The sequence below is a fragment of the Vidua chalybeata genome, chromosome 5 (assembly GCF_026979565.1).
Source record: "Vidua chalybeata isolate OUT-0048 chromosome 5, bVidCha1 merged haplotype, whole genome shotgun sequence".
Classification (NCBI taxonomy): domain Eukaryota; kingdom Metazoa; phylum Chordata; class Aves; order Passeriformes; family Viduidae; genus Vidua; species Vidua chalybeata.
In genome coordinates this window covers 58,593,140-58,608,345 of record NC_071534.1, presented here as the reverse complement: position 1 = coordinate 58,608,345, position 15,206 = coordinate 58,593,140, and the positions used below count along the sequence as shown (strand labels likewise).

General features: G+C 36.3%; 1 protein-coding gene across 1 annotated transcript in view; it reads right to left on the bottom strand.

Annotated features, from left to right (window-relative positions):
- The window catches only part of COG5 (component of oligomeric golgi complex 5), a 174,040-nt gene that overhangs the window by 31,344 nt on the left and 127,490 nt on the right, over window positions 1-15,206 (bottom strand). Inside the window, exons 11-14 of the mRNA XM_053943076.1 lie at window positions 14,996-15,077; window positions 12,532-12,736; window positions 11,667-11,828; window positions 9,544-9,643 (exon numbers count right to left, since the gene is read on the bottom strand). Coding sequence (XP_053799051.1) covers window positions 9,544-9,643; window positions 11,667-11,828; window positions 12,532-12,736; window positions 14,996-15,077 — 549 coding nt within the window. The remainder of the gene's footprint in view (window positions 1-9,543; window positions 9,644-11,666; window positions 11,829-12,531; window positions 12,737-14,995; window positions 15,078-15,206) is intronic.

The window sequence follows — 15,206 nt, the reverse complement described above, 5'->3', positions numbered from 1 at the left end:
ACTAATGTTAACTCAATAAATGCTTTCCTCCATAAATGAGGTCTTTATTCTTTTCATTTCCCTCAAAGAAACCAGAATTACAGCCATCTTATATCAGCATTTTTCTTTCTTGCAACATGTTATGGATATTTGTCTTGCCAGACTAGACAAACTGGGGCAAAACCAATGGAGAACTTGTTTAGTCCAGCTGCTCTCTGCCTTTTCCTAGTCAACCACTAAGGACAGACTGAAAGGTTCAGAAAAAAAATCCTATCTCCATGAATACTCAGAGAAAACTAAGAATCAATCCTTCTCATCCAAGTGTTTTCTCATTGCAATATTTTAACTTTTAAATCCCCTCCTCCTTTGCGCTTCTACTTTTCATAATTTCACTGATTATGCCAATATGTTCCAATATAGTCCCTGGATCAGTTATAACACACTTAGCCTTTTAGATTTTGGACAAAAATATGCCATTCATATTGCTTATCATCTAAATAACCCCCTGAAAACAGCTTGTTTAAATCTTCGTTGTCGTGATCAAGCACAACAGACACTTTCTCTTCTACAAATGACATTACAAAAATTCCTTGAAAAGACTGTCTCTTTCTCAGCTCATTGTTTTAAGCTGAATTAATTGTTAGGTTTTTATTCCACCTGGCATTCTAGCCTTTTCTTTCCTCGTTCTCTTTATTGCAACAATGTTTACAAGCCACCAAGGACAAGCATTAATAAAGTAGAGATTGTTTTTAACAGTAGTAATATAAACCAAGATCAGAGCACATTTAATTGCATTCTCAGGAAGAGAGATCCTGGAAGATCTGTAAAGCCATGGCATGACAGCATTACAACTTCAAAACTACACCACCAAAAACAAACAGCAAACTTTCTTCTATTGACTATAATATATCAGATGCACCATAAATCCACTAAGAAAGAAATTACGAAAAAAAATCAAGATTCATCTGCTACAAATAGTTATGATGATGGGATGGATATGCAGAAAGTTGAGATCTATTTTAAACATCAGTGATTACAAACTAGTTTTTAAAAATACTCAAAGGAAAGATTCAGCTTTTTTCAGAAAATTTGAAACACAAAAATACTTCTTCTAGAGTGGTGTGAGAAGAATATGGTCTGTTTTCTTAGTCTGCCTCTAAACTCAAAAACTCTCCCAAGTAACCTACTCCAATTCATTCTAAACGGTTAGCCACTGAACCAGATATATTTAATGAGAAGATATTATTTCTGAGTATACACTAAAATTTGAAATTTGAAAATATCATTATGGGTAACTGCAAAAGACTACCACCTGAGCACCAATAAAGAACACAACACTAGCTAGGAATGTAAGTAAAACAGAATTTGGACTTTTGCATCTACAAATCACAATTTCGAATATAAAATGGATTGAAGGACAACAAGAGACAATTTCTCTCAGTTTCAGTCCTGGTGGAAAGTGGGCATTTATTAAAATCTTCATAATGTGCATCACTGACTATCTCAGGAAGGAGACCTGTGACTGAAAAGGTCTGAGAAAAGATACAATTAATCTTTTAAAATGTTTCCTACAGAGACGGAACACAATGGCAGGGCAATGCACTGAGCTATACAAGTTTTATGGGCAATACTAAATATAATTTAAGAACAACTGCAGCAGAGCTGACTTTCCATTGTATATATTTTGATGCTAATCTTATGTAATACATTTGGTGCTGATCAGCATTACAAAGATCAGTGCTCTAAAAATATCTGAACATGACAGATAGATAGATAGTCTTCAGCCTGTATCTCCATCCATTACATTCACTAAAAATAGAATATTAAATTACAGAAGGGCTTGGTTGCACTGGCATGCAAAAAGGTGTCATCTGAAAGAAATACTTGGCTACTTGAAGAAAGGGCTGAACATTGAAGTGTTAATATCCAAGAGTTTTCTTGCCCCATTCAGCAGTATTTTAAGTTGCCAATTAACCACAATGCCATGGACAACTGTACTCTTTCCAAGGTCTAAAACACTGGTAGAAATACCAAATGCTATATGAAAACAAGTCAAGTACAGCTGACAAGCACTGCAGATAGAAAAACATGTTGTGGAAAGCATATATTTTGAAGTTCTGGCAATCTAAGAAAATCTTAAGACCAAAAGCAATAAGAAGAAAATCACATCTCCTAACTTTTGCCTTAGAGATTTATTTACAGCAGAAGGAAGTATGAATTCCAGATGCAAGAAAAAAATTACTCCAATCCGTCAGCATTTTAAGCTTCCTCTTGAACAGATTTTGCATCTCACTTTTGTTCACTCTCAGTCACATATTGGCTACACCCACAGCTGTAAATTAAAGGGTGCCAGGAAAGGTCCCTGGATCTGGCACGTGATTGTCTGCACCGCTAAGCTGGTAGGACACTCATCAGCAAGTTCTTGGCCTGGGCCAACAGCTACCTTCCCCAGCCTCCAGCTGCAGCTCAGGAGAGGCAGCCCTGCAGACACCATGGCCAGGAGGGCCCTGGCAGCCAGGCACTGCTTTGGGGAAGGGGAGCCCTCCCTAGCCGGGAGGCACTGCCTGGCCACAGTGCCCAGGGGTGCTGTTACCCTCCCATCTCAGAGAGATGTTCACAGCTGGGATGGCAGCTTAAGTCCTGAGTGTCTGTCACAAACTCTTATTGACCCTGTGCTCCCAAGTGAGAGAAGCAGACACTGACACAAACAGCAGGGTGACAGCATGGAGCAGTTCAACAGACAGCCTTTCTGCAGCAAAAACAAACACGTCTTGCTGATCCTTGAAGTGAGGCCGACACTAATCAGAGCAAACCTTGGTAATACAAATTTGCCTTCACACAGAGGAGACCAAGCCCATCTACTTACTTACATTTACTGTTCTGAGGACAGTTACATGTTTTCAACACCCATACTCTCTCTGAAAAACAAACCCAGACATCTGAGGACAAGCAGTCAGTGATTGGGATATGCATGTATATAGTGTTTACCTCTGAAGAAGGGGTTGACACAACAATGAATTGGTACACTTTTCTGCTTTGTTTTTTTTTTTTTTTGGTATTTACTTTCTTAAATTATAATGCACTAAAAGAAATCTGTCATCAAGCACATGCTTCTAATCATTATGACGGATAATAATACTTTACAATAACATTGTCCTAGTTACACAATCTAGTACCGGTTAATTGAAATGTAGATCTCAGTAAACCCTCAGAAGTTTAGAAATAATGTATATTAATTTTAATCACAGAATTTCTATGTTAGAGTCACTTTACATTTAAACATTAAGCCAGTTAAATATTCAGAACTGTTCCACAACATCAGAAATCCAGTTTCACCACTGTATTCAAAAACAGGCTAAATCAAAGCTTCCCACTTACCTCCCAAGAAACCTTTTGTACCAACATATCACTGCTCATATTACTGCTCCAGTGCTCTGCAACTGATGCACATTCTAGAACCATGCATAAGATTACATAACTCAAATATTTACTTAAGTAAATATAAATAAATCTCAATATACTACTGAGATCCAGGACAGTGAGAAAGAGGCTGCCTACTCTATATCACAGATACCATCAGCTGATGCTGACTTTTCCCTCAAAACAATCCAGAACCTTAAAACGTCATTCACCCAAATGTTCCACACAAATGTTCTTATGCCTGAAGTGTACATCACTTCATCACTTCAAGTCATCAATCACTTTTGGGATCAGAATAACAAATTATCTCTTATTTTGTCTCGTGGCATGTCCAGTAGCAGAGGTCACCAAAAAGTGATTCAATGTCCTGCCCTTTGAGGATATGTGATAACTATTTGAACCTTGGTGCAGTGACTCTAATTTTTGAGACACTTATGTATTCTCTTTAATCTCAAAATTTGCTTCTGTTCCTGGTTTTTGCATTTTAACTTTGAAGTATGCAAAATACGCCATGCATTGTCTTATGTTTTCTTAAGAAGACCGGGGAAGAATTCTTCAGAATGCCAGGAAGGACAGTGCTCTCTGCACAGTGCTTAAAAATTTCCAAGTGGCAAATGTGATAATCACAAACACCACAACCACTGCCCAGGCTAAAATCCTGATGAGAAGCCAAGCCTCTACCATGAACTATAAAGGACAGTTTAGTAGCTGAGGGCAAAGGTTAGTAGCTCTCCCAGAGCAGTGTCCTCAGCCTGTATTTCAAACCTCTGCCTCATTCATCTGCTTTTGTGATATATGTGGGATCAATTCAACCACACTGAGTTAAGAGAATAAAAAAAATTATTCAAATTCTCTACTTCCTTCCTCCCTCATTACACCCACTCTCCATCTCCACATTTTGAGGGCTTCCTCTCCATGATTGCTTACAAGTCTGACAGTGGGAAAGATCTCCATTATATCATCTGCCTGCAGCCTCTTGTCTGATGGAAAGATCCCTTTTTTTAGATAAACTTATTACTCCATAAAATATAATATTCCATACTTAGGAAACACTCCAATTATAGGTGATCACAGCTCCCACCGATTTTTGCCTTTTCTACCCCAATCTTAGAAAAAAATCTGCCTAGTTTAGTATGGCCATGCAGCTTCTGGCTTTGTCTGTACTTCAAGCAGACATGAACTTTCTTTGCTTGTGCTCCAGGCTGAGTGTTGTGTTCAGCAAGGTGCCACAGCTGAACTGGTCAGCATGGACTGGAGTGGAGCTAAAATGTGCTCTGCCATCTGGCAACACAGTAGAGTGAGTTTGTGTCTGCCTAAATCATGTAAGCACACAATATCCTTATATAGAAATGTTTTTAAGACAGTTTAATCCATCAGAATTTGCCAGCATAATCGCCCCCACCTGCTCTGAAAAGAAAGTGGGCAATCTCATTTTTACAATCCTGCCTCTGCAAACAGCTCTTTGCTTGTTTATTGGCCAAAGGATAAGGTTGTCTCTGACGATGTCTCTAGTGATGCCCTGTGGTGGGAGGAGTCAGAAGACACAGCCTCCATCAGACAAGGCAGGAAGGATTGCTCTGGGACTCTGATCAAAATTCATAAAGATAGTCTGACAGGATGACTGTAACTCTCGGGAGGAAACTGGCAGGGGTCTCCAGGTTCACAAAGCAGGAGAATCACACCTTCTCTAAACAACTGCATTTTCATGTTCACAGCACAACACATTTCATCTATGTGCACTTGGTGGGTGTGTTAGTGTATTTCAATCCACCCACATGACAAGCTGAATAGAAACAGCATAAAAGTAAGAGAACATGCAGTACTTACATCCAGGTAACTGAAATCATCACTCTAAAACCAGAAAGAATGCAACAAAAGTCCTGTGCTGGGAAGGGACTAGACTAGAGGACCAAAGAGTGCTCTTCCATCTTCAGTCTCTATGGACAATGGATCTTACAATTTATTTTCCTGCTTGTTGGCAAAATTACGTATCTTATAAACTTCCAGAGCTATTAACCCTCAATGCTTCATGACTTCTCTATCAACAGCAAACAAAAATATAGTGATTGCGAAGTTGCAACAAATAGATTTTTAATTATAAAACACAACATTTCAAGTACATTCAAAATTCAGCTCAGTAAATGAAAAAATTACAGGTAATCAACTGGGGAACCAGAGTTTTCTTTCACTTTCGATCACTAGACTACCATTTAAAATTTTTTCAATAAATAAATGAAAAATCTGATCCAAAGTAGCATATTAACAAAACTAAACATGAGTTCTAAAGATTGCAATCAAGGAGGCATCTTTTCCAAAAATTAACAGACCACACCTGTTCCCTTATTATGGAAGATTACTGCAGAGTATTACTCTAGATCAGTGGTCTTTGAAACGGGGCACATGCACCACAAGGATTAGGCAAAACAAAATGGGGCGCATGACAAAAATATCAAAACATCAACAGTACATGTATAAAAGTTATAAATAAACAAGTATACATATAAGAGGGTGCATGCTTCAGAAGTTTATACTCATAGGAATGCATAACCAAAAATGTTAAGATTACTGCACTAGAGGATCCTGCCACACAATTACTACTGCCATGTCAAAGGCATGTAATAAAGATGCTGATGAGTTTTAAGTTCTCTTTTACACTTCTCAGCTATCAGTTAAACAAATGGGTAAAAATATCTCTAGGAAGCAGATTTGTGAGCTCCTATCTTTTGTTAAGGACATGAATTCTCATAAACACCCCAAATTACTCCACTTTTTTTTTTTTTTTTTTGTTTTCAGGAAATGCAACTTATTGCCTTCTCACAAATCTCTTCCCTTCACTGTACTTATTGTAAGCATTTGATGAAAGAGCTAATTTTCCTGATGTGGCCAGTTAAACAAGAGCACAACACGTTGTATGTATCAATCAAGACAGATGATTAAAGGTATTTGCAAATGGGAATGGATGACTCCTCTGGAACTGAACAGAGGAGAAAAGTTAGGGTTTTTTTTCATCTAGGCTACCTCACTTGCAAGAAAAAGTGGCCAGTGAACAAAATCTGGCTCAGTAAACAGACCTTTTGTTAAAATCCATCTACTGGATTACAAGGTGCAAATGCAGAAGAGGAAAATTTTGTTCTGATCCAAAACACGATGTTCAGATTTGTTAGTATCTTTTCCAATCTGGAATGAGAAGGATGTGGAAATGGTGACTAAACAGAAATCTGGTGGTGTCTGTAATCATTATGAAGATGTCTGGCCTATCTGTTTTAAGGAAAACATGAATAAGAAGAAACAAAATTACAATGGCATAAAATATACCAAGCACACTTTCTCAGCACCACAAAACACAGGACGGGTGGTGAAGATGAAAGCTAATACTCTTAAATTAACCAACCACACCAAGCATCAGCAAGGGATTGACGAAAGATGCACCCAACAGCAGAATGTATCTACATAGTGCTGCTTCCAGAGATTATTATCTTCTCTGAACCAGTTAATAAAAGAACAGGTCTCAGATGCAGCAAGTTCTTGATGTGGGGAAAGCTGAAAAGGGTACGAAGCCATAAGTAACACAAACAAGTGTTTTGTATTTACAGGAAGAGGCCATTTTTGCTTTAGGACTGCATGTACAGACTCACAGATGCTGCTTTTGCTCAAAGGGAAAACCTTTGAATCTTGAGTAACATTTTCCTTGTTATTTGTCTATTTAAGGATACCTGGAGAAACAGTGATGAAATCTCAGTGAATTCCTTGTTTTGTGAAACTGAGTAAATAAAAACCCTGACATCGACATCAGAATGTCTCAACCTTTTTAGAACTGCACATTTCAGTTTTTCACCTTTCAAATCTACCTGCAATATTACAACATTTAAAAAAAAATATTTTTTAAAGTCTCTTGCCCCCATCTTCCTTCACTGAGAATTCTGAGATGGTTTTGTTTACTTTTACTTTGGAAGAGAACTCAATTTCAAATTCCTCCAGGAAATTAAATGTCCATCTCGAGCACTGCTCAACTATAGCTATCAGACATGAAGCATCTGAGCGGATATGTTCCATGGTCCCCTTCTCAGCTTTGGAGAGGAAGACTATTGTTGACTCCAAGCTATTGTTGGAGGCTGGATTGCAAGATTGAATTAAGATTGCATTCTTGGCTAAACCACTAAATCATAATGAAACAGTGCTGTCTAACATAGCTCCTATTCTACATGTGGTGCACATTTCAGGCTCAATCTGTCTGCCCAAAAATAGGCACCAAAAAAAGGCTAAATTGTTCCAGATTATATCCAGAGGGCTGGCAAGCATGGCACAGGGCAAGTGGGAGAGCCATGCCCTGCTGGAGAGGCAGCTGGAGGCTAGGAATGATATTTCAGCACTTCAAAGATGACTCTGACACTTATATCTTGGCAACTGTGTTGAGCACTTCTGGCTTTTAGATTTGTAACGCGTATCAGCAAGGAAAAAATGAAGTTTAAAAAAAGGTAGCTGTGCAATATTATTTTACAAGTTGTAGGTATGTGTTTCAAGGACATTGATGTTCATCCTGCCAGCTTGGCTAATCCCATCACTTAGCTTTTCAGTGTTTCAAGTTTACATTTTCAGTTGTTAAATTCAAGAAGTTCAAGGGCTTACATTCCCTCTTTTCTCCTACATTCTTTTACTTTAAGGTTAGCAAACACAAAGCCACAAATCATATACTTATCAGCTTATTTCTAAGTATCTTGGTTTTTTCAGGGTTTCTTAAGAATTTTCCAGCTGTCTGATCACAAAACGATGTTCACTTCCAAAGAATCCACTGGCCAGACTAACAGAGACGATTAGCACAACCCTGATACTTTCACAGTTACAGCTGAAAGGTCTTTTTTTTCAGTTGAATGCCACTATTTGACACTACCCTCCATGACATAAAGACAACAATGTATTTTTTTTACCTATGATGACTCTTACAACCTACTAAAAATCCTCATTTCTGTCATAAGCAAATTTCATTCTGAAAATATGAAGCCATGATTTGGTATCTTTAAAAGCAGATCCAACTTAAGCACTACTCTTTAAATAGCTAACAAAATAATGCTAACATTTGTTTTTATTTTAAAATTTAAAATATTCTTTATGGCCTTCATGACTTCTTCACCTACATTGCTTTTCCATACCCCAAGTCAGCAAACTTCCAATTCATCCAATAGACAAGGTATGTGTTACTGAATTTCTATTTTTTCAAAGCTATTCTGAGATGACAGAAATGTAAAAGGTAAACAGAAACCACACTAACTAAATTGCTGCAATGTTTTGTAACCAACTGGTACAAAAAAAAAAGATATTAGCAAGCATCTTTCTTTAAATAAAACAGAGTAAATGAATGTTACTGGAATCTGAGTCTGCTGTCAGAATTAATGTTGTTTATTAAGTGAAAATCTTGTTTACAAATACAAGTAGTTAGTCATTTCTGGTGGGTCTGCATATTGCAAAAATTTATTTTCATCTCTTCATAAAAAAACTATTATAATTTCAGCAACAGTCCTTAGGAGATAATTGTTCATCTGATTTTTTTTTGTATGATGACAACATTGACTGTATTATCCATAGGCTTTTTGGAGGCTCTTACCAAAAGGATATGGCTTTGGGGATCCTTCTTCTATTCAGGTTAAAACTAGACACCACTGCATGGTAAATGATTGGAAATATATGACAAATGCAAACAAATCAAAGGTCAGTTAAATATATGTCAAATAATACATATAAGGAAAAAAATGCCCAAAATTTCTTGCAAGTAATGAAAAATTGTATTTGAATAGTCTAGATTTTAATACCATAAAGATGCTGTACCATGTAACTGATGTAGTATCAAATGTTGGTTAATAAAGAACTGAATTTAACAGTCTTGATTTTGTTTAATGACAGCTACAATTTTGAGTTTTTAAAAATTAATATGGAAAATTCAATTTGGAGTTATACAGATAAATTTTACTACTATCAATAGACTGACTTTGTCTGAAGGCAGAATTTAATTGATCATGTTCATAAATACAATGGAAAGCTAATTGGAAGGCTTTGTCTATCTAGATTGCTTAACTGCTCTGTTCTAAATCTACAAAAGCCAGAACACTGCATATGAAAAAAATCAGTATTTAGAAATTTAAAATTACTTACAAGCTGCTCTGATTTTACACCGTAAAGCTGAATGGTCTTCGCCACATTTTTGGCCACAGCTAAACTCAGGTCTGGATCAACAGCAGCCACATTTAGCTCACTGGAAGCAAAGATTACAAATCTTAATTAACAACTAAACAGTGCTGTATTGAATGCTGTATTGGATCGATAAAGAATTAACTATGAATTAGTTACGTGGCACATCAATTTAGAGAGAGTAACACATACAACCAAGTCTTTCCACACACCGTAATTCAGTTTACAATTTAACAAGTCATTTGGGAATTTTATGTGCAGTGTTCCTATTCTAGTAAAAATGAGCAAAGTTTAGGAATGACACTTCAGTATGAAATCACTATTAGTAAGCCATTCAAAAATATTGACAGCAATTAACTACATTCAAGCTTTGGCAGCAGCCTTCAAACATTACAGGTGAATACACAGTCATTCAACTCTAGAATTACATGAGCTGTGCAGAAATACCCAGGGGATGCCTTAGCTTGACACAACTAATAAGCTGTGTTTTAGGCAATCCTTTATAGTAAAAGAGGCCCCCAAGGAATGGCAGGGAACAAACGAAGAAGGAAAAGATTTCTAAATCACTTCCAGTATTCTTTGTCATTAACGTCCCCAGATCTCCATCGGCTGGGGCTGCATTCAAAACTGCTCTGCTGAAGACAGGCAAGCACAAGAACCATCGTGTTGCTAGTGGTGAGGTTAATCTCTCTCAAGAGCTGGAGAATCATTAGGCACCCCAACTTGGAATAATCTTCTCTGAGAACTCTCTAGAACCCCGAACATTATAAGCTAAAGGTCACTCTAGAAAACTCAGCTGAAATTTCGTAATTTTCATGTTGTTTTCCTTTCTCGTTTGCAAGGAGCAATACAGTATCAGTCACCACACCAACAGACATGTTCTGAGCATCTGTAACTCCCAGTCACAAGTACTGTGTCGATATTTAATATTTTATACACACACACACACACATACTGTGAATACTGCCCATCTTTTTTCAAACTTTATTAAACAGCGCAATCGTTACCAAAACCCTATGAGGGAAAAGGCACCATTGAAAATTTAGATCTCTCATTCTACAAATTCTACCTGGAATAGTCATCTTTACCTATCATCTTGCTGTTTTACTCTAACAAAGTATTTAAACCAGGTATTATCACTTCCAGCCAAGCAACTACCACTTCCCTTTGACACAGTCAGGATAATTAAGATACCAGACATTGAGAGTATGTGTGAAGTTTCTCTTCCTGATCTTTTATAAGCTTAAACATTAAAACTTATGTTAAAATTTCGTTTATTCCAGGAAAAAATGCAGAAAATAAATAATAAAATATATTATTTATTATAAATAATAATAAAGACGTGCCTATCTTGCTGTATTCAGCATTGGTGCAGCCTCACCTTGAACACCATGTGTAGTTCAAGGTCCCACAATTTAGGAAGAATGTGGTGTTATCTGAATGTGTCCAGAGAAGGGCAACAGATCAGGTGAAAGGACTGGAAGGAATGTGCTGTGAGGGACAGCAAAGAGTGTGGGCTTGTCCTTTTTGGAGAAAAGGAGGGGCAGCCTCACTGCCCTCTACAGCTTCCTAAGCAGGGGAAGTGGAGAAGGAGGTGCTGAGCACTCCTCCCCAGCATCCAGTGAGAGGTGAAAGCTGCATGAGGTGAAGTTCCAACTCAGCATTAAGGAATCACTTCCATAACAAGAGGCTGGTCAAACCCTGGAACAAGCTACTTAGAGAGGTGGTTGATGCCCCAAGCCTGTCAGTATTTAAGAGGCATTTGGACAATGCCCTTAACATGTTTTAGCTTTTGGCCAGCTCTGAAGTGTTCATGCAATTGGACTGGATTTATCATTGTAGGTCCCTTCCAATTGAAATATTCTGTTCTATTGTGTCTTACTCTATTTTATCCTATCCTATCCTATCCTATCCTATCCTATCCTATCCTATCCTATCCTAAACTCTGACTTGATTTTTGCACTAATCTACTTTATAATTAAAGAGTAATCAACCTTTTACTGCTAAGGAAGTCTACTTTCTAAAATTGTAAGTTTCAAAAAAATACATGTTGAATACTACTTTTACAATGCCTTATATGTGCATACCTGGCTATAGTTTTAATGATGCTGTCAAGCTCATCAGAAGAGGGAGGATTCCGACCTCCAGGAGGAAAGACAAGATTGATGGGGTCAAACAGTCGAGATAAGGATTTTGACAAATAGGCAGCTTCATACTGTTGCAGTGAATCTTTCAAGGCCTTTTCTGGACTTTGCACATAAGGAAAAGTTACTACATTTTAAATTAAAATACACAACAGTATTAAATCTTTCCAGATACACAAACTTTGCAATACTGAACCTGTTTTTCCTTTCTGCTTTTTAAACATATGCATATGAAAAAATTCTTCTGATAAGTCTCCCACTGACTGCTCAGGAACATATTTAAGTCAATACAATTCTCATATAAAATATTCATTTTATCTTACACAAGTCTAGAAGTCCTAACAGGCTTGATAAGCCTGTTTCAGTTTGATCTTTCTGATATCACTTAGATCATGTTTATTCTATGATGTATAAAATAAAAACTGTGAATCATTACAACTGACCATTTGTCACACTCAAATGATTGCAGTGTCATTAGAAGAAAGCTAGTGCTGTTATCACTATGCATACAAAACTGAATTTTCACCATTTTCCTATTTTTTCACCCAAAGAGACAAAAAGATAGAACTTGTTCAAAAGTCAGAGACTTTGTGAAACACAAGACAACCCAATACTGTTAGATGTATAGCTTAATGAAAAGCCTACAGCTCTAAAATAGCATTAGAGCAGTAACTGCAAGAGGAGGAAAAAAGCCTTTAAAATTCTCCTGCACTGACAATTTGAATTATAGTAAGTTTAAAAAAAAAATCTGTTTTCTTACAAGGTGCAAAGATTTATATTTTATAGACATACACTTTGTAATACATACTCATAATCTTCATTTTTTTGCATGAATATGTCCTGTGCATCTTCTTCCATTTGTTGTAGTTCAGCAAAAAGATCAGTAGTTCCACTTATGTTAAAATTCCTCTGAATATTTTGACTATATTGTTGGAGGCGCTTCCACAAGTCATTATAAAGCCTCAGTAATTTAGGGTATTCTCCTTCAAATGCTTGTTTCAAAAACATAGAGGCTGTAAAATAAAGCAGTAAGCAACACACGATGCTAAGTTCAAACTAATTTTTTTATTCCTATAAACCTCTATCCTTGCATTTATATCAATGTTACACAATGTTATCCTAAGTTTAATATTAATAATGGAATATTTATAATTAATTTCAAAGTGACATAACTATAACATTAAATGCACTTGACAAAGGATATAAAGCACCAGCATAAAACCCACAACTGGAAGACTAGATATGAAAAAATTACTTTATTTTGTACAATAAATGTTTGGTACCAAACTTAATTATTATTATCATTTATTCAAGGCCAAAGAGTAATTGGAACGCTCTAAATCTAGAGATTTGCTAACAATATTTTGATGGAGGATAAGTGTGGGGCTGTGGAACTTTGAAGATAACAATTTAAAACAGACAAAGATAACTCCTATGAACTAAAGTCTTCAGAAATGTGATGAGGGAAGCATATGCTTTTATGCACACTTCTTAAAACAAGGTACTTAATATGCAATTCCTAAACTTGTCAAAGAATGACAAAGCCGGCAGAAAAAGCAGCATTATTTTCAGCCTTGAAAGGCTTGCCACAAGTAACAGGAAATGAAACAAATGTACAACTGCTTTAGCAACTGTTAATCTTGATCTAACATCACTCATATTCTAGAGATTTCCCATTACATTAGGAGATTAACACTGTTCCATTCATTCATAGGTTTTTCAGGTTCCAGACATCTGCCCATTTCACCCAGACTGTGCTTTCAACTCAAATATATAATTTTGAATACTGGAGGATTCACATTTGTTATCAAACACAGAGTTATTTTAGGTCATAAAGCTATGTTTACAAAGACTGTCCCAACCTCACAAAAGCAGATCATTATCTGATATCTAACCTTTTAAACTGTCATAAATTTCTATTTTTACACTATTTTTCTGATATCTTGTCTTCCTCTGATCTACATGATCCACAACCTCACTGATGTCAGTGCATTCAGTCACCAGAAATTTATGTTAAAAATGAACATTTTCATTTAGATGCATCACTTAAATGAAAAAATCTGTCTCCCCAAAACTCAGCTGTAGCAAAATAAAAACATCATTCACATCGAACCCCCTCATAAATGTTTCTATAAAACACATTATTAAAAACTGTAAGTAATAAAATAGTTTTGAATAGGTGTTAGAAAAAGTACAGCTGACAAAATGTAAGAGTTCTGTCAGTTCTGCAGTGTTGGTCGATCCTGTTAACTGAAGTCATAAATTTACAATGTTAAATGCGAGCGCTGAGAACACGCAGCACGTGTTCAGTTTGAGCACAGGAGGCTCGGGGTATGTACATGCTGCTCTTAAAGCAATGCTTAAGGCAAACAGTAAAATTAATATGGTTTAACACAAGAAGCATACATTTTCTTTTGGGATCATCTAGTTACTTAGCAACCACTGAGTATGAATCCACCAGCTAGTTCCCCAAAATTATACTGCTGCTATAAAGCCTGGAAGGACCAAATTTTGAAGGGCCAGTGCAATAGCTGAGATCACAAAGATAAATGCACATCTTATGCCCTTCACTTCTGTGTGCAAAAGATTAAATTTAAACACTCTATGCAAATGTGAAAGATATATTTATGAAAGTACCAAACTCACCTATGATCCAACTGCATGCTGCATTAGCATGTTCTGGTAATAGAACTGTCTTATGTTTTACACATGATTAATATTTAATATCCTTGACTGTACTGGCTATTTACATATTACACATGTAGAGAAAATTATGTATAGTCAGAACACCAGCTGTTCATCTGTATTTATATAAGACAATTTTGAAGTAAGTAAAATCCTGTTGTTTATAATGGAATCCAAAAAATGACTGAAATCTGATTTTTACAACCAATCAGTGTTTAACAAAAAAAGACTAAGAATTTATCTTTAAAATCAAATTACTAATTTTGAATTTGGCAAACCCACTTGCTTTAGGGAGTATAATGTACCATTCCAAACATTTTTACCTCCACTCACAGTTAGAAAAATACTTATTGTTATTAGATAACAACTACTTAATGAAACAGAAAATATTTCTTTTTGAAATTTCAACCACAGTTTAGGAGGATCCTGTCTGGTTACAAATCCAGAAGTTTTAAACACACAGACCTTGTGCTGAGTGAACCACTGCTATAGTTCTGGTAGAGGAGATACTGAGCAAAAGACTTACTGAAAAGCAAGTTTCAAAATAATTACAGAACACATTACAATCATTTATACTGAATACTTACAGTCTGTTGCTGACTGAAACTGAGAGGAAAGTGTCTGGGTTACTGCAGTCCAAAATTTGTACAAAATATCAGACTGGCCATCCTAAGAGCAAGGGACAAAAGGAATACAAGTTTCAAAACATGCTCTTTCCAAAGAATCTCAAGCGATGCAAATGCTTCCAGTCAAAGCTGCTTCTCATCACTGAGAATAAAAACAAAGTAAGTGAAATCT